Here is a 27910-nt window from a genome sequence, read left to right on the forward strand (position 1 = left end):
AAATAATATATGATATTTTTAGATAAATGATATAAAATTATAGTTTGAATATAAAATAAATTAAAATTTTAAATACCGCAGAAAAAATAAAATAACTGTTGACTAAATAGTGAATAAAACTTACTTCTAAAAATAGAAAATGAATATCTATATATATAAACATTGATATGTTGACATGACCGAAACGCTTCGCTCCGTCCAGAAAAAAAAGGAATAACAAAAATAAGTGTGCTTGTCCGGGGAAGTAATTGGAAATATAAAAATATGTTGCGAGCTTTTCAAAACACCAAAGGAGCAATTTTGAGAAAGAGGCGAGACACACAGGTATTAAAAAACCCAAGGATTTTGGGGTTTCAGGTTTCAACTTAGGCATGTATGGCCTTAATAAGACGCCGCCATCTATTATTCAACAATTACCACACCCAAATAATAAAATCTCAACCCTATTGTTTTCTTTTTGATTGGATTCCAATGTAATATCTCAATTTGACAAGTAATGATATAAATTATCCAAATTTATTGATAGTATTATTTTTAATGAGGTGATAAAATTAATCAATATATAGCTGACATTATTTATATATATATATATATATATATATGGACTATTTATGCTACTTCATTAAAAAAAAAACAAACTTATATCACATTTGTCTATTTAAGGTATCATGTTGAAAAATTGGATACCAAATTAATATAAAATTAATGTCAAACTTAAATATTAAATATTATATTAAACCTATTATTATTTTTAAGAATTGATATTTGACAAATTTAAAGTTTAAATCCTAAAATTAGTGCATGGAATAAAAACTTACACACGTAGAGTTATTATTTATCCTTATTTTTTATTTTAATTTTTAATATAATTAAAAAACGTGTCATAACCCTACATTTAAAGCATAAAATAGTAATCTAAATGCAACCTTTTCCTACCCTCAAATTATAGCCCTTTAAAGAGATGATATATAATATACCTAAAATCGAATTTAATTCCAATTACTTCTTTCTAACACTTGTAAGGAGTCACATTTAATAAATTTAGAATTTAAAAATCTTAATATTTTTATTTTTAAAATAAAAATTTATTAATTTATTTCATGAATGGGATCATATAAATTGGGTAAAAGAAAACACAACAAACACTATCATTGACGGTGAAAGACAAACTCTATCAACATGACAAAGGCTTCAACCTCAACATCAATAGATTATTATAGCACATTGATAATCGGCTTTGTCATAACTCAAGCATGACATATCTAGAGTGATCGCAATTAACTATCACATTAAGACAATCAGCCTAGGATGGGTCCAAAGCGATGGGCGAACAAATTCAGCAAAAGAATTGAGCATCTACCAAATTAGAGAGGATGACAAAAAAATCGTCTCTAAAAGCAAGACTAATAAACGTGCCATAAGAGCATATAATTTTTTTTAAAAGTGAAGACTTATTGAGCAATTGAAAAAAAAATATAAAACTCAAGAGAACTTGAGTCCAAACCGACTTATGAAATCATTTATTAATCTAAAATACTCTCACAATAAAAACAGATTAAGAAACCAACGAAGAGCCACTTATTTTCTAAAAAAAAAACTGCTAGTGGTCGGTGGAATTTCAATGATGACATACACTATTATCTGTCCATCACAATTTGTGGAGATAATAAAGATACTCATAAGATAGATTTGTGAACTGAAAAGCGAGAAGGCATATAGAATTTATGAGGAAAAAAACTGAAAGAGAAAATTGGTGGGAAGGAAAAAGAAAAGTTGGATAGCACCGCCCTGGGGCAAAACAATGGAGAAAAAACTTACTACTTAGAAAAAAAATTAAATTTTTTTATATCAATATGCTAATATTTTGATTTTTTGATTTTTTACTTAATACTATAAAGAAACTAAAGACCGAATATTATCTCCCAACTGATGTTGAAAAATTTTCCAATCTGAAATGGATAAAAATTTCCAAATTTGGAATGTTTAATTAGCATATAAAATTTGGATCATAAGATAATAAAAAAAAAAAAATACAAAACAGGGAAAGGAAAAGACAACAAAGCCCCCACATAATCAAGTTTTAAGAAATTAAAATAGAAATGGGAGACTCCCCATTCCCCACAACACATCTAAACAACGAATGAAACAAAATGAAAAGAAGGTGGCATTTTCAAGAGTGCAGCAAGGCCACCATAAACGAGGATAAAACCAGGACAACTCAGCTTCTAGATTAGGATGGAATTATTATAATACCTTCAATAAAATAATATCAATCACATTAATGATTACTTTCTCTCTTAATTTATTTCCTATCATTCTTGTACTTTCCTATATGTCATTTTTTAAAAGACTTGTTAAAAATCATTTGATTTTACGAACTGGAGACATCTAGCGGCAAAAGGTTCAATTTCTTGTTTAATTTTAAAGTTTATAGATGATAACAAAACATAATTGTTAACGAGGCTGTAGCAGTGTTCGCAAGACTTAAATTTTTTATATATAAGTATGTTGAATGCTTAAGCATTGTTTTCGATTTTATTCTATCTTAAATCTCACTTTATACGAGTTTTTTTAGAATTAATTCAATTTAATTTTGAATATATTTCAATTATAAATTCTATTATATTTTATAATATTTAATTTATATGTGTATTATTTGTAATTATAATTGTGTAATAATTATATGCAAACGAAACATGATAATTTTAATCAAAATTATACTTTTTTAATTTTACAAATGAATAAATTTAATATGCACAAAAATTTTCGAAGTGTCAACCTTCTTCCTCGTTATATAATATGAAGTTTAAAATTATTAATTCAAAAAAGTCTAAGTAAAACGGTATGGTTTCATTTTTTTTTTTTTTTTTTTGCAACTTTATAAGTTAAAATGGGCATATAAAACTATTAATTAAGCAATATCAAAACATATTGACAAATATGATTCAACATTCTTTTTAGGGCTCGTTGGAACATAAGCACAGGGGTTGCCTTCTTCATTCTATTGAAACCCTTAACTCACTTGATAGGTTCAATCTTCCAATGCATCATGAAGTCATCGTTTAAGAATATACTTAGTCTATCTCAAGCTTCAAAATAGATGCTATGTTCAAGATTTAAGCATTAATATTGGAAATTAGATTCTGATACAAAGTGTTATTTTTAGGAAAAAGAGATTTCATTAGAATAGTTGCAATGATTTTTTTTTTTAATATCGCGGTTTCAATGTTCTCTTCACAATTAGAAGAACTCGATTTACCTCTATCAAAAAGATCTATAGAGGCTAGCATCTTAGGCATTTTTCAAATTGTCTAAAATTTTCATAATTTGATCCAGTATAATAACTTATTTTTCGTTGATGTTGAAAAATTTAATTTTAGGATCGAATTTCTTAAACTAAATTGTTCAGGAAATTTTAATCGAGCTGTTACAAGATGAATACAGAATTAGGGAATAAAATTATTAAGTAATTAGTTAGATAAATTAGTAACTAGTGAATAAGGACTAAATTGAAAAATGCCTAAACTAGAGAGATTGGATGAGAGTTTAAGTAAGTCCTTAGTGTGCAATTTAACCAAGGCCATGAAGATAATTTAACCATAATTGAAATAAGTTGGCGGAAAGAATTAATCTCATCCATCCATCTCTACTAGCCATTTCCTAAGCCATTATCAACCATAGGATTTATTATAATATAATTTAATATAATAATAAAAGGAATAAAAGATGAAAAACGAAGTGGTCATCTTCATTCCAAAACAAAAAGGAAGAAAAACTTTGCATGTTTCTCCCCAATGCCGAGAGCTTTGAACGGTTTTAAGGAACTCTTTCTTTTCGATTTTAATTAGAATATTAGCACAAGAAGGTAGTGTTTAGTAAACCCATTGTAATTAGATGATGAATTGTTAAGGTTTTGCTTAATAGCCATTGATGAGTTATTAGTAAGGTAGATAGAAAATGGTTAGAATTTTGACAAATAGTTGTGTTTTGGATCAGGGATTCCTAGGGTAGGGGGCTATAAGGTTAAGGTTGAGAGAATCGTTTGATGAAATTCTTTTTTAAAGATTGTCTATGTTAAAAATCAGAATTTTTGCATATTTAAATTATTAAATGTAGTTAAAAGACATAATTAGGATGTTGAATGATAAAAGGAATGACGAAGATGACGGACGAGTGATTATTTTTAACTTCGCTAAAATAATTTATTTTTATTGTTATTTTGAAGTATCAAAATATATAATTTTATCAAATAAAAATATTAACATAATACATATACTATATTAATAAAAAACATCAAATTTAAGTACTAAATAATATATAAAACACTTAAAACTCTTTATTTCTTATCTCAAATTGGAGCATGGAAAACAATTAGACCTAATTTATTCATTTCTATTAGTCGAAATTCAATTAATAGAACAACACAAGTGAAGAAAATGTAGTTTATGCACCTTATTAGGGGGAGAAAAAATGTAATGAGAAGAAGGATTATTGGATCGATGCTCTAAAAAAAATAATAATAACAAAGACTTCGAGTTTCGAAGAGTATTAATTAATAAACAGATAAGCATTAATTAGAAACAAAATTAAATAAAACCAATGGAATGAAAGAAGACAGAAGCAACATTGTATTTGCAACTCAAATGGGATATTTTAAAACGAAAAACTTTGTTTATCTTTGCTTTATCTTAGTTGGATATTAGCAACAAAGAAAAAAAATTGCCCCTTCAAACTTCGGAGGGACGTTCTTCCAATTTAGGCACCCCAATCAGTTGACCGCCCTGCCCCTACTTTATTTATTTATTTGTCTTTTATTTTTTTTTTGGGCCAGCCTTTTATTTATTTGTTTGTTTTTTTTTTTTCATTTGCTTATTTTACTTATGCTGATTAAAGTTCAGTTAAATTTTGTTATTAGTCTTTATATTTAGTAAAAGTTGTGAATTTAATTTGTGTATTTTTATTTGGTTATTTTAATTTTATATTCTTTAAATTTTAAATTTTCAGTCCTTATCAAATAATAATTCATTAAGTAAAGTTATGTTATTTTTAAAATTTGATGGGCCAAACATATTATTATATCTGTAATATTATGTCAACTTATTATTCTCACATATTACTCACTAAAAATCTAGTTAATGGATTATTGACTGTCATTTTCATTAAGGCTGAAATTTTAAAAATCGAAAGGTATAATTACTTAAAATGATTAAATTAGAGAAAATGAACTAAATCTACAATTGTACATATAGTACAAAACTAGTAATTGAATTTAATCAAATAAATTTAACCGCTACTGTTTGGGCCAAGACTAAAATTTTAAATTTTAAAAAATATAGGGACTAAAATTAATTAAATAAAAGTATAATGACTAAATTCTCGGTTTTTACAAAGTATAAAGACTAATAGCGAATTTAACCTTAAAATTCAGTGTTTAGGATGATTAGTATAGTTTAGAATTTAAGATTCAAAATTTAAGTTGAATTCTATATCACCGTAAATTTAAAAATATCATTTTTATTTAAAACTATTAAAGCTATTTCCTTTTAAATCAAATTTTATTTATTAAATAATACTTCAAGCAGGTGAAACTATTTTCAGTTTAAAATATATTATTTTAGGTCTAATCAATTTGAATGGATAACTCAAAATTTGAACATATTACCTTCCCAGGTCCATTTCACTAATGTTGACCTATAGGTTAATTATCCAAAATCCCAACTATTATAATATGCTTATTGCCGTTTTATTTATGGTTTAATATAACATTTGGTACATGAAATTGACACTTTTTTCTTAATTTGACACATAAAATTTTTATTGGTCTAATTTGGTACCTAAACTTGACACTTTTTCCTAATGTGGCATCTAAACTTGACATTTTTTCTTAAGTTGGTAGTTAATCTTTTTTGGGATCAATTTGGTACCTAACTTGACTTTTTTCCTAATTTCGTACTAATCTTTTTTTTTGTTCGATTTTGTGCTTGAACTTGTCAAACGTTTTACAAATTACTCCAATATGCTAACAATGCTATTTTTTTATGACGTAGCAAAAATAATCAATGTAAGATCGACATGTGACTGATGATATGATTTTTTATATTTTATATGTTCAATTACTTTTAGTTTTAATTAATTAATTTATTATTTTATTAATTGAAAATAATGAATTTCTTTTAATTTGGATTTTAAAACTCTTTTTTTCGTATTTAATATTAATTAGTTAGCATAGCTCAATACCTTTTTTTTTCAACATGAATTTCCTCTAATACTGATAATATTTTTGTAGCATAACAAAAAAAAAAAGCATTGTTAGTGTTTTGCATAATTTGTATAACATTTAATAAATTAAGGTACCAAATTGAACTTAAAAAAAGCTTAGGTACCAAATTGGGCCCCAAAAAAGTTTAGGTACCAAATTAGGAAAAAGTATCAAGTTCATATACCAAATTGGGCTAAAAAAAATTAGATATTGACTTTAAAAAAAAAAACCAAATTCAAGTACTAAATACTATATTAAGCCTTTATTTATTTATATATTTATCAACTTTTATACTTCTGTTCATTTATAATTGAAATATCATAATTTATAATCCAATTCGTAAAATAACGATAATATGGTAAAAGTATCAAGGAAGCTTTTGTATTTAGGGGTGGATTGCATTTCGACCTCTCTACTGTAAAAATGGACAAATTAGCACTTATACATTTCGAAACATGCAAATTAGCCCTTCTACTAAATTTTATTTATTAAATGATGACGTGGAACGTTAAATTAAATTGTTAATTACTAATTTGGTCTTGAACTATAGCTAAAATATCATTTTGATTTTTTAAAAAATTCTTAATAATAATTCTAAAAATTAAAAATCTTAGAAATAAGTATAATTTATTAAAAATATTAAAATATGTTAAAATATTAAAAATTTTGTTAAAACAAAATCAAACCCAAATTTATTAAAGTCAAAACTTACATTCAAATAGTTTTTTTTTTTTTGAATCATGGTATTTTTATTTTTATTTTTATTTTAAAAATTGAGTTCTCTTTCAATAATGGGAAAATATTTTCATTTTCAATAAAAATCTCGATTTGATAAGAACTATCTAATGCAACGAGATACTAAAATTATCTGTTGAATACACTCTACAATGCAATTCTAAAAGCACTCATTTTAATAAAATCATGATTTTATTATTGTTGAAATCTAATCAAACTAAAGAACAATCCATTTATGGTAAACAAAATCTTTCGATTTTTCATCTCTCTTTGGTGACAAAAAAGAAGATGAAGACAAGAAGCTCTTTTCGCTACTTCTTTACCTTTGGAGACATGTTGATGCTTTTGGGAGTTTTATTTTAAATTAAAATTTCACTTTTTATCTTTTATTTCTTCCTATAAATTTAAAACATTATTTTTTAAAATTCAAAACTCATGGACTCCTTGTTCAAAATCCGAACATTTATATTAAAAATTCAAAACTCATAAATTATTAAACTCAGTAATTTAAATATTAAAGCTCCTTAGGGTATTAAACAATAGGATCTCTAAATAGGAATGTTTGTAATAATTAAGGGGATGTAAAAATGAGTAATTGAAATTTTATACCGGTGATTGCAAAAACATAGGAGATGAAAAAAATGAGTATTCACTAAAGTAAAAGAAAGTTTACATTAAATAATTTTTATGTACCTTTTAGTTAGAAACATGAGCAATGAAGATGAAACTGAACATTAACGAAAGCATTAGAAATTTCAATCTTATTGTTAATACAAATTAGTTTTAAGAGTAATCTTTATTTTTGTTGGTTTTTCAATGAAAGACTTATTATAAAATTTTCACTTTACATCAATTCACTCTCTGTATTATAAAATTTCCAAATTTTATTTTCTTATATATATAAGACAGACTTTTTAAAAATATATTTATCAGTTAATTTTAAATTTGATGTCATACATAATGGAATTCACAATTCATGAATCTATACAACAAACGGAATACTATGTAAGTACTAACTTGGATTTGGATCCAAACTAAATTAGGCTTTGAGTTTAATATTGGGCCAAAATTTGGAGTTAAGCTTTAAATTTGAACCCATTTTAATTTCCCTTTAATTTAAAAACAAAAATCTTATTTTAAATCAGAATTTATTCTTAATGATTTTTTTTTTTTTTTGCTTTTTCTCGGAAATGCTCCAAGATGAAATGTGGATGATAATTTTACCTCTTTATTTTGATATCTGCTAAAAGGATCCTTAAATCCAGATTATTTCAATTCGGTTTAAAAATTAATCTAACCAGAATTAAAATAAAACTCAATTTTTAATTACATCATTTTCAAATAATTCAATTTAATCTTAAAATTAAATTAAAAATTCAGTTTAGTCCAATATTTACTTATCAGCACATCTTCAGTACATTCGAGGCTCAAACACTAAGAAATTTGAATTAAGAAGTCCAAACAAAATTAGATGTATATAACTGGTGTTTTGAAATTGGTAAGGTTTATTATTAGGCTAAATATTTAATTAGGGCCTAATTTTTAAGAGTTGTTCACATAAGGGTTAAATCTTTCAAAATGGTCATATAAGAGTCTAATATTTACGAAAGTACTCAAACGAAAATCAAACCTTCCAAAATGAATGAATAAGAGCTGAACATTCTTGAAAGTGCTCAAATAAAGGTCAAAACTTTTTTAAATTGCTTAAATAAAGGCTTTTCAAATGTTGTATATCAAGTTTCAAATTATAAATTTTTTTATCATTTTTTTCTTTTCAAATAATATTTGATTCAGTTGTTATGTGTTTTACTCTAAACATGTCAACATTCACATAATTTTTACTGCAAACAAATTGAAGTACGTGAAAACCCTTATTTAAGTACTTTGGTAAAGATTAAGGGCCAATTTTGCATTTGCTTTTCAAAAGCATTTCGGGCTCCAAAAGCACTTTTAGAAGAAAAGTTGTGCAGAACAAGCTGCTTTTGGCTGAAATTTTTAGCTTTTCAGAAGTACTTTTGAAAAGCACTTCTGAAAAGGAGAAGCTAAAATTTTTAGTTTTTCCTCTCTCAAAAGCACTTTTAGTGCTTAATTACTTTTCACCCTCCAATAACATAGTACTTCCTTTTTTTTCTTGATACTTAATTATAAATGTGTTAAAATTATTGATTAAAAATAAAAAATATTTTTAAAATATTAATTACAAATATTTAATAGTTATATTTAAATATTTAAAATATAGTTTATATATTCTAATTAAATTTTATAAATAATTAATATTTATTGCTTAAAAATATTTAAAATTTATATTTTATATATTAAAATATTAACAAGAAGTTATAATAATTTTTTATATTCTTACTAAAATATAATAATATTAACTAATTTAAATATTATTTAAATGCATATTTGTTACTTGATAATAAGATGGTTAAAATGGACATTTTATTTCTCAAAAGCACTTTTTGACAGTAATATTAAACACTCAAATTTTAAATCAAACTTTTCAAAAGCACTTCTTAAAAGTACTTTTCAATAACACTTTTCAAAAGTATTTTTAAAAGTATTGCCATAATCATTTTAAAATATTTGACCATAATTATAAATAATCCTAAATGTATATATTTAATGGCCCTAAAAAGTTATAAGATTGTATATTATCTTTAAGTATTTAGTACCATTAATTACTTATGAAATTTTATTTTGTCATTATTGTGAATTATATAATTTGGTGCTTTACCATATTTGGGTTTACAGTTAATTTAAACAAGCAATATTTTCAGTTACCCGTTGTTAGGTTATAATAGTAATTAGAAGGGGTCAAAATAAGGGCAAAATTAGTTTATTGTTCATAATTTAACAATTTTGAGATTTTAGATTCCATTTTTTTGTAAATTATTTATTGGTTCTCTTTATTTTATTTTGGATTAAGTTCTATCATTAATGACTCTTATGTAAATTTATTCTAATTTAATTTCTAATATATTATCATTACGAGTTGAATTATATTTTGTAATAACTAGATTATAATTATTTGGACATAGTATTTATGATTGTATTTGTTATAATACTTGTAGCATTTAAAAAATAAAATATTTGGACATATTTTTTAACCGAGAGGTCGGGAGTTCGATCCCCGCCCATGAGAATGAACCATATTTTATGATCAGCCGTTTACTTCTTTGAAGAGCACCATCGATAAAAAAATTAGTCACTACTACTGATAGTAGACACCTTAATTTCGGGAAAAAAAAAAACCTTTGCTATGAAATTTTAAATCCATGACATTCACTGAATATTTGATGATTGGTGGTGAATATGGTGATGTAGAAGCAAGGATCAATTGTAGTCCCACATACATGTCATGTGCATGGAAAAGCAACCAAATTCATAGATGAAAACGATGGGAAATAGGAGTTATCTCATGCACAACTTCTCCTTTAAACTTCCCATGTGCAAATGATTTTGTTGCAAGTTTTGATGTCATTAAAACAAAGCTATCAATGATGAAGCCCTCCTTTCTTTCTTTCTTTCATCACTTCCATTTCCATACGCATAATTCAAAGAATTAATATGAAATTTGCTTATGTATGAATCTCATAGCCATCAAAACAGCTTCGTTCTTTTGATTTCAACATACATCAGCTGAAGAAAAAGAAATGTACAATCTCTCTCCCCTCACATTTGCATCGCAGTTTATTGTTTTTTCTCAATTATTTCACTTCCCAAAATTGGTAAGTTCCAATCAATAACTCTACCTTTTCTTTTTGGAGTCCATCTTTAAAAGAGAAGCACAAAAGGAGCAGGTGCCTCTAATCGGATCAATCTTGTTTGCTCTAATAATACACCGACATTTGTTTCTAATTTGCTGCCTAATTTGAAATTATTTTCCAAAGCAAGCAAATGTTCCGTTATTAATCAAGAGTTACCATTATTTATAATAATGAATTATGTCTCTTAATTTCAAAAGTTATATCATTTAATTATTATCAAATAGTCATAATTATTAAGTAAAGATATATGTGGAATAATTATTTTTATTGCTGAAGATGTGAATATCAATTTGGATAGTTATGTCTTTATGAAGAGATATAGAATTCTAATAGATAGGAGTCAAATTTAATTTATTTGGTACACCAAAAACATAAAAAAAAAAAAAGAAGTTTCATTCTATTCTCCTTAATCCTCTTACATTCCTAAATTGTTTTATAAAAAATTATTGCAGAAGTTCTTTATAAAAATTGATACACTCGTTATGCTTCTTTCAATGTTTAATGGACTATTTTCGTCAATACAAAACATTGATAGTCATTGGGCTTCATTCTCGAGATTTATTTGTTCATAACATTTTTATACACCAAAATATAGGTGAGAGTGAATAAAACCTTACAGATAGTACCATTGATACATGTCTTAACGCATTCTTTAATTTCTTAAAATTTTATTTTTATCCTCACGCAATAACAACAAATCATAATAAATATATATTACTTTATTTGGCTATTTGCTTGATCTAATTGTAATTAGAGGTGATAATCCGATGGATTTAAGATTGGTTATTTTGGATTCAAATTTTACAATTTCTAACCCTTTTGAAGTTTGGATTGTTTGGGGTTTGTTTTACCTTAAATACAATTATATATTTTACATAATTTAAATACTTACATGCCAATATAAATTATTAATTTTTATATTTTTAACTATACTTTTATCGTCATATAAAATTTAAATCTTTACATAAATTAAAACATTTGATTAGATAAAGAACAACATATATAATACATTATATAAGTCTAAATAAATTATAATTATAATTATAATTATAATTATAATTATAATAAAATTTTGATAAAATATAATACTAAATAATAAAGAAGCACAGAGTAATTAATTCTTTTAACTCTTGGAGATGGCTGCTTAAAGTTGACTGTTCAGGCCTTGTGTCCATAGCCGAATTCGCCATATAGTCGGCTACAGCATTGGCTTGGCGATAAACATGTGCAAATGATACTTCCCATTGTCTCCTACAAAGCTAATTATGGGTGCCGTATTGTAGTCATTGTTGAAAAATGAGTTTAAAAGGTTAATTATTGTTAAATTTTGATTTTTCACGCTTCCATTTTTAAATCCTATGATACTTCTTCGTCACTTGAACATATATTAATATCAAATGTATTATTAATTTTTTCATTGATTCCATTTAAAGTAACGCATCAGTAAGTTATCTGCTCTCAACATTGGATTAGACTACTTGGGAGTCATTCATCCACTCATAACACTTTTTTAGTGTGAATACACTCTTTGACACAATAACATTGTATTGATCAGGCCCCACGATATACACTTATGAATATCCTTTACATATTTAGCAAGATTAAATGATACCAGTGGATAAGAGGATTTCGCCTATATATATACCTTGATGAACATGAAAAAAAATATCCTATCTTATAGCACCCTAAAGTTATTCTAAGCATTTGTTTTCTCGATCAGGTTGTTTTCTCGTTCTTGTTTCGACTATTGACCTTTTTAGGTGAACCGACTTCTATTGCATCTCCTTGGTCTCCTCCTTATCCTCCTCTCTTGTTGTACTCTACATTGTTATGATATCTAAATAATACATGTGATTAATGTGTAACTAACTGAGTTGTTAGGCAGTTATCAAATTGGTATAAAGCTGGTATTGTAACGGCCTAATTTTCAGTGGTGTCGGAAATGGTGATTTGAGATCACTAAATTCGACAAATAAGATTGAACAAGATAGTAATTTAATATTTATGAGTCAAGTAAGAATTTAGAAGAATTTGTGAAATGGTGAAATTAGTGAATTAAAAGAATTTATTAGGTCAAACGGGTCAAAAATGAAGTATCGAGACCTCAAAGTCGAAAATCGAGCTATAAATATTTTTATAAATATTTATGGAGTGTCATTGAGTTAGTATTAAAGTTTCGTTAGAAAATTTTAACGTTTGGATGGCTAACTAATTAAAAGGACTAAATTGAAAATAGCACAAAATTTGTTAAATTGTGAGTAAATAGCTTAAGTATTTAAAAAGATGGATTTAAAGAGCAATTAGACCCAAAGGTTAATGGCTGGACGGTTTGGGTATGAAATAAGCAAGAAAACAATGTGAACAAGGGGCAAAATTGGAAATAGATAAAAGTTAATAGTTAAATAATGATGTAATTGAAAAATCTAGACATTTCTTCATATTTTCTCAGCCAAAACGCCATAGAAGGTCTGGAGAAAGCTGGTTTTTCATATTTTTACATCATGTGAGTCTAATTCTTGCTTTTTCTTGATAATTTTTATGTTTTTATGACTTTTACAATTAGGTCCACTTGTAGAATTCATTAGTTTTTGATTTTATGGGTGAAATTGGAAGTTACCCTGGATGGATAAGGGAATTTTATGATGAATTATTATGAAATTTAAGTTCTAATTTCATATTAAGGTGGTTTTATTAAGTGATTTTGATAGGAAATGATATTTAGGACCTAATTGTGAAAAAGTTGTGAATTGAAGGTTGCTGTTGAAATTCAGAATATAAAAGGTTTTGAAATAGTTTATAATGATAAAATAAAGTGTTAATTGAGAAAAATTAGTTCAATTGATGGGTGAATTGAGTAGGGACTAAATTGTGAAAACTGTAAATTTTGGAGTAAAAGTGCAATTTCGAAATTTGAACAGCATAAATTGTGAAGTGAAATAGAAATCAAATAAATGCTAATGAGTAGAAATATTTTATATTATAGATCAAGAATCCAAAGAAGAACGAGGAAAAGAAAAAGTTATGAATAGTCCCTAAATTTTAATATCTTCTACAAATTAGCGGGTAAGTTCATATGGTTGGAATTAGATGTTTATTTGTGAATGATTGAAGTTTATAATGTGTTATTATATACGAATTTGTTGTGGGATTGTGTAGATTTTGTTAATGAAAGAATAAATGTGGAAATGCAAATTAGGAAAAACGCAGGATTGAGTACGTTCGTATCGTGACGTGTGATGAATTGACGGATAAGACCACGGTTGTTCCATGGAAAAGTGTGAAATGTAGGTATGGTATCATCCATACTGAGTTGTGAAATGTAGGTATGGTATTATCCATACTGAGCTGTGAAATGTAGGTATGGTATTATCAAATCCATACTGAGTTAAAAAAATGTAGGTATGGCATTTCCCATACCGAGTTGAAAAATGTAGGTATGGTATTTCAATAGGGAAAACCATACTGAGTTGTGAATCGTGGCATTGAGCAACGACGTACTCAATTTCGTAAGCCGTTTCCTAATTTGATTATAAGAAATAAAAGAGAAGTGATCCAAATGAAAGAGATTGAATAGTTGTTACTGTTGAGCTCAACTATGTGAATTATTATAACAATGGTTGTGAATCGCAGGAAAATTTAGTAAATGTTTTGGTATTTTTTGGAAATATTATGTTTGGTAAGCATTACTTTTAACCTATGGACTTACTAAGCTTCAATAAGCTTACTTGTGTGTGTTTAATATTTTATGTAGATTGACTTGAAGTGAAGTGGGTAGATCGGATCAACACAACAAAGCACACTATCCAGATCAATTCGGTAGCTTTTGTTTTATGTTTGAAGATTTATATGGCATGTATAGAGTTTAAATGAAATAAAGTAAAGATGTTATAAACTAGTTAACAACATTTTGTACTAAAATAGTTTTTGGTTAGTAGCAGTAGTTTGAGTTTGAAAATTTACCATAAATCATGAAAATCTAATTAGAGGTTGAATAAAATATGAAATTAAATCTTATTGAATCTATTTTCACATAGAAGAAACGGTGTAAGCAAAAGGCTTTCATATCGGAGATATTTGAATTTCGTGAGATAAGGTAAGAGTGATTTTGAACTCCCTATTCTGATTTGTAAAAATCATTAAAATTGTAAAAAATTAATTAGAGTCATACGATATATGTATGGATTCCTTATTGAGTCTATTTTTAAGATAAATAAACGGCTTGGTTATTTTAATTCTGTACATGGAGAAATTTGGTTCGTAGTGAACAGGGGTCAAAGCAGCTGAACCCTGAAACAGGGGAGACTTTAACTAATAAACTGTACTAATTGGCCTAACCAAAAATTCTAGAAAAAAATTAGTAAGTAGATATATGAGCCTAGATTTTGGGAAAATTTACGGATTTGGATTTCGAGTTTTGTAACTTGAGATATGATTTTTTTTTCATCTGTAACGCAGTTGGACAGCTTGTCTAGAAAGTGTGATATAAATTGTTTGAATTTGTTTAAGTGCTCAAATAAGTTTAGTAATGCCTCGTGCTCGACTCCGGCGACGGTCTCGGGTAAAGGGGGTGTTACAGGTATAATTGTTAATAGCAGTTGAGGTTCGTTCATATATAAGTCTATATTGAGCTAGTTAAAGAGAGTAAAATAGATGTTTTACCTGGTGTGTATTCTCATCTGTTTAAAGATTCTCGTCTAAATTTCTATCATGGTACCAGTCGCTTGGTGATCCTCGGCCATGACTACCACGCACTCTGTTGATTCTGACTCTATTGAACCTACCGGCTTAGTGTTTCTTGGTGAGCGAGTGGTGACCTCCTTCCCTCGTCATGAGGTTGTTAAGCTTGATGACAATTCGTTCGTTCAATGGCAACAACAGATCCGGCTCATTCTTCGTGGCTACGATCGTTCGGTCTTCTTGATGGATCGTTGACGGCTCCGGCGTGATTAATTCAATCTTTTAATGCCGAGCTTGTAGTCAATCTGTTGGCTTTGGCGTTTGATCAGCAAGACAGCCTGCTTACCTTCTGGCTCTTATCTACGATCAGTTCTCCGTTCTTGTCCTCCTTCACAGAGGTTCGAACCGCTCATGATGTCTAGCTCGTGGCAAATAACCTCTTTGTAGCCGATTCCAGCACAAAGCAGTCTCACCTGCATCATGAACTGCATTCTCTTCGGAAAGGTAGCCTTTCTATCAGATCTTATGTTAATAAAATCACGAACCTCTGCGCCCTTCTGGATCTCAGATCTCGGAGACAGAACGGACGGCGGTCCTTCTTGCTGGCCTTCCCTCTGATTTTGATGCGGTTGTCTCCTCTGTCTCTCTTTCGCCGGGTTTGTTACCAGTCCAACGCATTGTCGATGCTTTGCTAGAATGTGAAGCTCGTCAACTTCAGACCGCTCACGAGGTGTTAATGGCTGCGAATGTTGTGCAAGGACCTCCGCTTCCGTCGGCAGATCAGACCATGACTGGCTCATTTCGTGGAGGACGGTCTACTGCTCGTGGTAGTGAACGCTCTTTTCGTCCACGCGTCCAATGTCAAATTTGCAGCCGCTATGGCCACCTTGCACAGCGTTGCTACTATAGATATAATCGTGATAAGTCGTCACCCCTTGAACCACCGGCGGCCCGACGAGGGGGTTTTGCTCCTGGACAAAATGGGAACGAATGGGCGTGTGGTGATAGACTTGGGAACAATGTTTTCGGTCAAAATTGGGTGATTCAAGGTCAAAATTGGAGGCCTTATAGTTGGCCGAATTTTGCACTGGACAATTATGCTCCACGTGGGCCGCATGCAGCTAACCCATTTGTGATAAATGGACATGGACATGGATAGTATAATAATGCTGATCCAAATTTTAATCCTGCATTTTATGGGCGTGAGGTTGACGTTGGCCGGCCTGCTGCGGGCCCATATATTAGTGATGACTCATTGAACCTACTGCCGGGTAATATGGCGTCTCGGACTCGTGGTCTTAGTGGGTCAGTGCAGTCTAGACCAACTGATAGCAACTTTATGCCTAGGCCTTCTGCTAATTGTGTTGGGATTGACAGATCTTGGCAGACTGTTCCTAAGGCTCCGTGGCGAACAAAACCCCGTGCTTGTGTTTTCAGTGTTGACTCGTCTCCTTATGATTCGTCTCAGTTTGTAGGGGTTCCCCTCAGGCTTCCTGAGTTGCATGCGTCAGATTATTCTGATGCTACAGCATATGACTCTAGTTTTCAATCTAATGATTCATTTGTTCCCTTAGGTGACACGTCTTGGTGTCCAGATTCGGGGGCCACTCATCACGTGTGCCGAAATGCTTCGGATTTACATGGCTCCACTCCGTATACAAGTAATTCTTCTCTTTTAATGGGTAATGGAGTCTCTACTAACATTTCATCCATTGGAAGTGCAACTATTCCTACGGAGAAGAAATTACTGCATATGTCGAATGTGCTGTATGTGCCCAGTATTCGGAAAAATTTATTATCTGTCTCTAAGTTTGCTACGGATAACAATGTGTTTTTTGAATTTCACCCCTCGTATTGTGTGATTAAAGACATCCAGACACAGGAAATCTTAATGCGGGGCCAAGTTCGTGATGGGCTCTATCAATTCTTAGCAAGCTCGACTGTTTTGCCCCCGTTTGTTCATAGTACAGTTGTTCAAGGTTCCTCATCGGCTGGTTCTTCCTCAGCTGATGATGTTTTTACTTTGTGGCATAAAAGACTAGGACATCCTGCTTCTACTATTGTCAAAGCTGTTCTCGATAAATGTCAGATTATTGTAAATAGATGTCATCTTGATAACATCTGTATAGCATACCAACAAGGAAAATCTCATAAATTGCCGTTTTCTCATTCTAATATTGAGTATGCTGATTTGTTTGAATTGGTTGTTTCCGATTTGTGGGGTCCAGCTGCTGTTCCATGTGAAGGGAATTTATATTATGTTTCTTTCATTGACATGACTAGTCGTTTTACCTGGGTTTATCTGATAAGCCGCAAATCTCAGGCAGTAGAGTGTTTTGGTTAGTTTCAAAAGATGGTTCACACTTAATTTGGGAAGTGCATTAAGAAATTTCAAAGTGATTGGGGCGGTGAGTTTCGTGACTTCTCATCTGTCCTCGCTCGTCATGGGATTCTTCATCGTGTTTCCTGCCCTCATACTTCTAAGCAAAATGGTGTCGCTGAATGTAAACACAGACATATTGTAGAAACTGGTCTTACTCTTCTGGCTCAGGCTCAATTACCAATGCAGTACTAGGGTGTAGCGACGTAAAAATTTTAGCTTTCGGTCGCTAATTGTGGCGATTAGAAAAATTGAAAACCTGAAGTTTGAGTTTAAAATAAAGAGGGAGTCGCCACCGATCCTTTTTCTTAGGTGTGATCGGATACCTATTAGATTCATTTTTTAAAATAAAAGGGAGGCTGAATTTAGGTCTACGTTAAAAGCCAGAGAAAAATTAGGGTTCGGGAGTCCGTTACGCGCGAGAAAGGTATCAGCACCCTCGCGACGCCCAAAAATTGGTATCTCATAAACACGTGTTGTCTTAATTTTCAAAAATACGAGTTTAATGTAAAATTTAATTGTAATCCGATTAAGAAGACGAGAAATTTTGGTTTATTCCGGTTTTTGAGAAGGGTATATTGCTTTAACACGAGTCAATTGACGTTCACCCAACATAGCGATGAACCCGATGACTTAATGTTAAATCGGTATATTGCCTTGATTATTGAAATTAATTAGCAAAACATGAATGAGATTTTGAAATAACGTGAAGTAAATTGGAATAAATAAATGGAAGAATTTAAACATTTTGAAACGAATATCGTAATATGGTAAAAATATTTAAAGATACTAACAATACGTATAAAATTAGATATGATCATAATATTGAATACGAACACGTAATGAATATACATATGTAGAATGACATTAAGAATATATACATAAAACATATACGTATAGGTAGTGATAATATTAGAAATACATTATATATATTGTTTGAACCATACACGAGATGATGAAAATATAAGGCCTCGTGAGACATACACGTAATGATACTAAATATATGCATACTAGATATATATACACATAGTATAAATGTACATACATAATATATATTAGGAATACTATAAACATAAAAGTGTATTTATATTAACAATAATAATAATGTATGTACACCAAATAATAACATATATGTGACAATAATGAAAATAATGAATATAAGAATAAATAATATGACATACGAAAATAATACAAATAAAGAGCACATGTATATACATATGTATGATAAAACACGGATGTTAATTATATAATAAAGTATAATAATGAATGGCATGATATACGAAAACAAAAAGCACACATAGGTACGTATAATAAAATATGTATACTAATATATAACAAAACATAAAAATTCTAAAATATATGTATAATATATAAGGGTATACGAGAATATATCTTATACATAAAGTGATATGGAAATATACATGTGTAATATAATATTAAAATATTAAAATATATGATACATATAAAGTATAGTATTAAGAACACAAAAATATATATAATGCTAAAACACTTGAGTAATATATACACATAAAAGAAAACTAGTAATAATATCATTTAGATATATACAAATATATTAAATATGTATACGTACTATAAATGTAAATATATACTAACATAAACTAATAATAATAACAATGATGATTTTATTGGAATGCAAAAGAAACAAGCATATTATTAATAAACTATTAAAATAAAGTGAGTAAAATATAAAAAATATATATATATATATATATATATATTTATACGCATTTTAAAAAGTATTTAATAATAATAATAATAATAATAATAATAATAAGAATAAAAAAACATGGATATTTAAAATAAAAAAAATACGAAAAAGGACTAAAATTAAATCAAAACAAAGTTATGGGGCTAATTTAAAAGAAAATAAAAAGAAAGGATTGATTTGAACGCGAGAAAATGTGGGGTCGGGACAGAATAATTCCATTTCCTCAAAACGCATAGCGGTGTGGGGACCAGATTGCAAAGAACGCTAAATAACGGGCCAAATTAAAAGCAAGAAAAACCCGATTGCAGACACACGAAAAGCGGAAGGGCTGATTGCGAAAATAGCCCTTCGCGCTTAAAACACGCGGATCCTGTGGTTCGCGGGTCGGGTCGACCCGATCCTCGGCCTAAACGGTGTCGTTTTCTGCTTTAAAGGGGGGGTCCAAAACGGTGCGTTTTGGACCCCTATATAAGCCAAAATTTTTTGTTTTTTTTTTCATTTGAAATGAAGAAAGAAAAAAAAAAAGAAGAGGAGGAGAGAAAAGAGGAGCGGGAAGAGAGGGCTCGACCACGGTGCGGTCATCGATCGGTCACGGACGGTCACCGAGTCCCGTCGGCGCCGGCGCCGGCCACCGTGCACGGTGGTCGGATTTCCGAAAAGAGGTAATTTTTCCCCTTTTTTTATTTTTCTTTTATGTATATATATTTTATTAGATGTGTTGATAGATTTAAGAAAATAGGTTCAAAATGCGAATGAAATAATGTAAATCACCTTGGGCCTTCAGTTTAGGTTTTATTTGGTGTCTGACTTTCCGATTTGCGATTTATTCTTCTGCTCTTTATACCTCAAGGGTATCCTTCTGTATTTGAATGCTAAAGTTTGGTTTTTTATCAAGATTTTTCGAATGCTTTCTTTATTTTTCTGATTTTTTTGAACTGCCAAAGGGGACCCTTTTACATTATTTTCTTCGGGTTTTTATAACCCTTCCACAAATATTAATTTATTGTTTGCGTGTGCTTGTCTGATTGCAGGGTGTGGTGGCCAGTGTTGGTGGTGGGAGTGTCAGACGGTATGGGCAGTGCCAGGTCTCGGGCAGAGGAGGAAGTGGTCTGGCAGCTCGAGGGGGCTGAGTGATCGCGCACATGGGGGCAACGGCGAGTGGTTCGGCTGATTAGGGTTTTGGGATTTTGGGTTTTGGGTTTGTAAGGGGTTTGGGCTTCTGTGTATTGGGTTTTGATTATTGGGCTCCGGGTATTGTAATGTATTTGGGGTTTTGTCGGTCAGTGGTTTAAATATTTGGGTTTATTGGGCTGTGGGTATTTTGTAGAAGGGCCCAAAATTGGCCTCCAACATAGGGTTGTGCGTTTTGTAGTGCAGTGCATCTTATTAATCACTTACCCACTCCTGTGTTGAAAGGACGCTCCCCGTACCAGAGTTTGTTTGGTTGCGAACCGACTTATGATCATCTGCGAGTTTTTGGTTGCTGTTGTTTTCTGCATCTACGTCCGTTTACTAAACACAAGCTTGAGTTTCGCTTACAACCATCTACGTTTCTAGGGTATAGTGCGCGTCATAAAGGTTATTTTTGTCTAAAGCCGGATGGGAAGGTAATTGTCTCTAGACATGTTGTCTTTGATGAAAATCAGTTTTTGTTTCCGCGTACGTCTTCTACCGGTGAGCAGCTTTGTCTGTGTACTACTTCACAGGTCCCGGTTATACGGTCTTTTGTCACTAGGGATACTCATGTGTGTTCTTCGCCTGCGACTGGGGTTCCGCTTAGTACTCCTGGTACCTTTGGTTCGCCTGCTATGAGAAGTGATTCTCAACAGCATACTGGGAATTTGTTTGATAACTCAAGGACTATTCCTAATGTGGTTAGTTCTTCTGAGCATGTTACTGTTCCTGCTGTTCCTACCACCAATATTCATGCCATGGTGACTCGATCTAAGGCTGGTGTTTTTAAACCTAAAGTTTTCTGTGTAGATAACGTTGAGGTTGAACCCAGGTCTATTGAGGAAGCTCTTGTCCATCCAGACTGGCTTGTAGCTGTTCAAGCTGAGTTTGATGCATTAATAGCTAATTCCATCTGGAAGCTCTGTTCTTTCCCTCCTGGACGGAAGGCGATTGGTTGCAAGTGGTTGTTTAAGATAAAGAAGAATCCTGACGGGACGATTAATCGCCGGAAGGCACGGTTGGTGGCCAAGGGTTGTTCGCAGGTGCCTGGTTGTGATTTTACAAAGACGTTCAGTCCGGTCGTCAAACCTGCTACCATTAGAGTCATTTTGTCTATTGCAGTGACCCAGGGATGGCCTCTCCGGCAAGTTGATGTCAATAATACCTTTCTGAATGGTGATCTGACCGATGACGTGTATACACAGCAACCTCCGGGGTTTGAGCAACATAGTTCGACTGGTGAAAAATTGGTCTGTCATCTGACTAAAGCTTTATATGGCCTACGACAAGCTCCTCGTGCCTGGTTTGACAAGTTAAAACAGTTTCTTATTTCTACTGGGTTTATGCTATCAAAATCTGATGCTTCGTTGTTTGTTCGGTCTTCCTCTGACTCCACTCTGTATGTTCTTGTATATGTGGATGATATTGCTATCACTGGCAGTTCGTCTGACGACATCGATTGTTTTGTTCAGCAGCTACACCACAAGTTTGCTCGCAAGGATATGGGTGATCTCCATTACTTTCTGGGAATTGAAGTTAGTCGTGGTTCCTCCGGTAGTCTTCATTTATGTCAGCGCAAGTACATTCGGGACCTTCTTGAACGGAGTTCTATGTCTAGTGCCAAATGTTTTCATACCCTGATGGTAAGCTCTTCTATGCTATCCAAGGATGAGGATGAATGTCATGATGATCCAACTAAATATCGTAGTATTGCTGGTGCTCTTCAGTATATTGTTTTAACTCGACCTGATATTGCTTATGCTGTTAATCGGGTGTGTCAATTTATGCATGCACCCACTAATGTTCACATGGTTGCACTGAAGCGTATTCTTCGGTATTTACGTGGTACTCTTTCTCATGGTTTGGTTTTTCACCAGTCTGAGCATCTGTCTTTGGTTGGTTATGCCGATGCAAATTGGGGTCTTGATTTTGATGACCGTCGGTCTACTACAGCTACTGTTGTGTATTTTGGCCACACACCTATCTCTTGGTGCTCCAAGAAACAACAAGTTGTCTCTCGATTTATGGCAGAAGCTGAATATCGTAGTCTAGCAGCCGCCACCAGTGATGTTGCTTGGCTGGTCTCTCTGTTAACAGAATTAAAACTACCATCAACTGATACTCCGACGGTGTGGTGTGATAATTCGAGTGCGGTAGCAGTTGCAGCTAACCCGGTTCTGCACTCCAAGTTCAAACATGTAGAACTTGATTTGTTCTTTGTCTGCGAAAAGGTGGCAAATGGAGAGTTGATTATTGGTGAAGTACCTGGCTGTGATCAAGTGGCCGATATTCTCACTAAACCGTTGCCTGCTTCGTTGTTTGTTCGTTTTCGTCATTTGCTTCGGGTCGTTCCTCTTGAAGAAGCTGGGTGAATGTTATAATATCTAAATAATACATGTGATTAAAGTGTAACTAACTGAGTTGTTAGGCAGTTATCAAATTGGTATAAAGCTGGTATAATTGTTAGTAGCAGTTGAGGTTCGTTCATATATAAGTCTGTATTGAGCTAGTTAAAGAGAGTAGAATAGATGTTTTATCCGGTGTGTATTCTCATCTGTTTAAAGATTCTCTTCTAGATTTCTATCATACATCAACAAAACTTTTCTTCCAAGGGACATTGATCATAAACTCCCCACAGTTCCACTTGGAGTATGGAAGAGATGCCTAAGTTCTTGCTAAGCCCATGAATCCAATTGCCACATGAATCACGTAGGATCAGCCAAGGAGGCTCGTTGCTTGCCATATTGGTAGGACGACGACCGGTCTAGAGTTGCTTCATTGGTCTGCACTCACCGTCAAGGTGTCTTTAAAGCCTGGCTTTGGTGGTTTCCTAGGCCTTACAATGTATTATTAAATTCCGTTAAGCTTGCTCGGTGACATTGGGACACTATAATTCAAATTGCAGAAGCTCAAAAATGGACTACATTTATTTTTATAATTGCAAGATTTAAAACAGGGCATGGAAAGTTGAAATGTTGGAATTTACATGGGGAATTGCTCTAATTGCGACAAGTAATTCTGGGTAGGAATATTTTAAAGGAAAGGTGATGTATGTATCTTTATGTAACAGATTTAAAGTTGTCTTTGGTTTTTTTTTTTTTTAATTTATTCTCCCTTTGCTTTATTTCACAGTGTGCCGTAACCGTAGATTCTCTTAACACCATCAAATGTCAGAAGAAAAACACTGCTAATCTTTTGCCTGTATTACTTTACAATTTCATTGCCAGATGTTGGTTTAACTAACATGTGATAATAGGACAACTAAAATTGTCTTTAGACTTTACCCCCCCCCCTTCTTTTTTTTTTTTTCTGAAGCATGTCGCCATTTTTTATGTCTTAAATCTTGGATGTTTTCGTGAAACAAATCCTGACAATTTACCCGTATTAGGCTCAACTTGAACATGTTGATAAATGTTTTATTGTGAAGATAGCTGCAATCTTCCAAAACTTGCTTTTCGCATCGGATCTCAGTTAGTCAATTATGGATTAGATTCTCCAATAAATATATTTTTAAAAATGGAAGAATAGGAGTAATACAGGTAGCCATAACCCCCAGGATTTCCTTGTATATTTATGATTGGATGATAATTTTTGTACAAATTGGAGAGTAATTTAATCTTTAAATCATTCAACTGCTTTCAAACAATTTAGTTGCCTCTACCTTGAAATGGTTTTAAGAGCAAATCGAAGATGAGTTGTTCAGGAACTTCCCAAGCTGTCAGAAAAGGTGCTTTTATTAGGGGTCATTTATTCTTTATGAATTTTAACTGTAGAATGATTAAAATTAAAATTTTAATATAATTTAATAATATTTTTATAGTTTTATAAAATTAAGTGATTAAAACATAAATTTATTAATAACTTTTATCTTTTAACTTTTACCAATCAATGGATGTTACTAAAATGTTTTCCAAGATAATCTATCATAAATAGGATATTTTACCGTTGCAGAAGAAATTAAAATTCTAATAAAAGGCCATGAACTATGACTACATTTTTGTCTACAAATATACATGTTAATCTGCTTAATTAGGATTAAGCTCCTCTTAACATTTATTAAGATTTCTCTTGCCAAGTGATGTATGGTACGAGAATTTGTTACCTAACATTTTTATGTTTACCCTTGATTTTTTTATATAAAAAAAAGTAATATATAACATATTTATGTAAATAATATTTAAAATGAATAATATTTTATAAAAGAAGAGTTCAAGAAGAAAGAAAAGAGAATAAAGGGATAAAAGAAAAAGTGAATTCAATCTCTGAAGGTTTTTCTTGTGGGTGATGAGAATAGAGCGAGAAGAAGAATGAGCAATTGTGACATAGATTAGTTGGCGACAGAGGGCAACAGAAGAGGAGACTGTAGCAGTAGTACCACTAAAAAAAGGATAGCCATGGCGGCGGCGAGAACAATAATAAAAAAACAACAAGCACAAAGTGTCAATGAGAAGTTAGTTGTTGCGGCGACTGGGAAAGTGACAATTGAGAGGAGGAGAAAAGGATCAAATTGATAAAAATTATAAATGTGAAAGATTAAATTTGTTGAATTATTTAGAATTAGGATTAAATTAATAAAATATATAAATGTTAAGAACTAAATATAAAATTATACCAATTAAAAAAATCACATTATTATTTCAATTAATAATTTAACAAAGGATAGTCCCGAACAAAAATACGCTAATAATCCATAAATGTATATTTTACCTATTAACATTATATTATATATATCATCTCTAATAATAAAATTCAAACAGCCCAAAATACCTATTAGGTGTAATCATATATACATATATATATATATATATATATATATATATATATTTTAAAAGGTTCTAAATAAATAAATGTATTTACATTACAATTTTTGACAAGTGACACTCCCCGATTTAAAGCATTTATTTTTTTTGTTAAATTACTCTTTTACTTTGTATCTTTTAAGTCATATTAAATAATTTACTTTAAACATAACTTGATTATTATATATATTATAGTTTATTAGATTTTTAAATTAATTTTTTATTATTGTTTTTAATAATAGAAATTTTTATTACTGTTAATTATAATAGTTTTTCATTTATTAATACAAAATTTTATAATAAAAATGACATATTTATTTACCAATTAATAGAATATTTTAAATTTAATTTTTATTTATTTTAATAATTATTGAGTAATTTTCTGTGTATATCATTGAAGGAAATATTCGGGTACAATTATAATGTTATTACTATTTATGATTTGATTCCACTGTTCATGACTTGACTCCACTATTCATAAGACTGACATTCTGAGCAGACCTTAAGCATGTTGGACACTTGTACCGTTCCAGCTCGCATGCTAGATCTCGCAGTCCCTTACGTGCGAAATCCTTGAATATATGCAAGATGGTTCCCCTTGACTCATGCGAGCTGATACCGTGAACTCCCTTGGCTGTCCTCTCATTGCATGCGTCGCGTGCATCCATTTGGTGGAGCCTGGTCGGGTCGAGGATTGACATTTTGAGGAGACCTTAGGCATGTTGGGCACGTGTATTGTTTTAGCTCGCATGCTAAATCTCGCGGTCCCCTACATGCGAACTCTTTGGGTATATGCGAGCTGGCTCCCCTCGACTCATGCTAATTGATACCACGAACTCCCCTGACTGTCCTCTCACTGCACATCACGCGCATCCATCTGGTGCGACCCAGATCTTATCTAGGCTTTGGGTCGGTAACTATTGATATATAACAATAATCGGTATTTCTATTTATTATAATTATTTTAACATAATATTTTCAAACTTTACAATAAAACATATATTTTATTTATATGTATCATTAAATTTTTATGTTAATATTTAAAATATTTACATTATTTCTTTTTAAACTTAGTTATATTGACAAATATTATTAACCCGTATATCACATTCACACCGCAATACAACCTAATTATATGTGAATTGAGCTCTATATGATCCGAACCATACTCCAACGATGTCCTTATATATGGAAACTTCTAAATCCACTCAAAAGGCAGCACGAGTAATCCTAAATCTGCAAATACCTCAAAAGTCAAGTGGCAAATTAGTAATCAACACCCTTTATAAAACATGGTTCCGGGAATCCCCTATACCAAAAATTAAAAGAAGAAAATTAAGGCATGGTTGGCCCCTCCCTCTCCTTTCAAGCCTTGTCCATGAAATCACCATCTTCTTGTTTTTCCTCCATAAGCTCCATGAAGATGAAAGCTCTAATTCAAACCCTAATCTACACTCAGGCTAGTCGGCTCATTCGAGCATTTTCCAAAGCAAAATCCATTGTCATTCAAATTTACAAACAAAACAATCCTATCCAATATCTCATTTCCATCTCCAAGACCGCAGAGAAGAAGTACAAGCACAACAAGCTATTCTTTGGTTCATTCAGGCTGCACTATAATTGGTGCTCTTCTCACGTCACACCAGTTCCAGCTCCAGTTCTTGAAGGGTGTACCACTACTCATATCTACTATGATTCAACCTGGAATTCGGCCATTTCAACTCGTGATCAGCAAAAGGATGATGGTTTGGAGTCGGAGCTTTCAGGTTACCTTCAATGGCTTGAAGAAAACAAGGTTAACGGGGAAGCTAATAAAGCAGAGACAGAGGTGGATGATATTGATCGGTTAGCAGAAATGTTCATCGCAAGTTGTCATGAAAAGTTTATGTTGGAGAAGCAGGAGTCTTACAGGAGATTCCAGGAAATGATGGCTAGAAGTATGTGATGAAAGTGAAAGTGAAAGTTTCTTAATTATTACCTGTTTATTTTCTTTTTGACATATGCATTGGTTGGGGTGAAGAAAGTGTATGTGTAATTTCACTGTGAGGGACGGGAGGTTACTTTTCTTTTAATTTCTTCATTTTTATCCTTGTATAATTTGTCATCTACTCTATATATAAATATTTCGAGTTGTCAACGATAGGGTATTTGTGCAATTCTTGTCCATTGTTTAATTTCCAGTTGTAAGGCTACTACAAGTTCTGGATCTGCCTCTACAGTCCTTGAATTAAACTGACTCAAAACCAGAGTTAGTGATCGTGTTTTAGATCATATTGCAAAATTTTGTAATTATACTTATAATCCTAAAAACTTTTACAAACTCTTTTTAAGATATTATTTGATTTTTGTTTGTTTATAGGTTAAATAGATGTATAATTTTATATATCT

The 27910-nt window shown here is 31.1% G+C and overlaps 1 protein-coding gene across 1 annotated transcript; it reads left to right on the forward strand.

Annotated features, from left to right (window-relative positions):
- Window positions 1-26839: 26839 nt before the first annotated feature.
- LOC108456364 (uncharacterized) lies at window positions 26840-27659 on the forward strand. The gene has a single exon (XM_017754956.2). It carries the CDS (start codon window positions 26865-26867, stop codon window positions 27465-27467), a length of 603 nt encoding a protein of 200 aa, XP_017610445.1. The 5' UTR covers window positions 26840-26864; the 3' UTR covers window positions 27468-27659.
- Window positions 27660-27910: the final 251 nt, after the last annotated feature.

The sequence above is a fragment of the Gossypium arboreum genome, chromosome 9 (assembly GCF_025698485.1).
Source record: "Gossypium arboreum isolate Shixiya-1 chromosome 9, ASM2569848v2, whole genome shotgun sequence".
Lineage (NCBI taxonomy): Eukaryota > Viridiplantae > Streptophyta > Magnoliopsida > Malvales > Malvaceae > Gossypium > Gossypium arboreum.

Coding starts and splice junctions, on each gene's coding strand:
- LOC108456364 (XM_017754956.2), top strand. CDS start 26,865: ATGGTTGGCCCCTCCCTCTCCTTTCAAGCCTTGTCCATGAAATCACCA.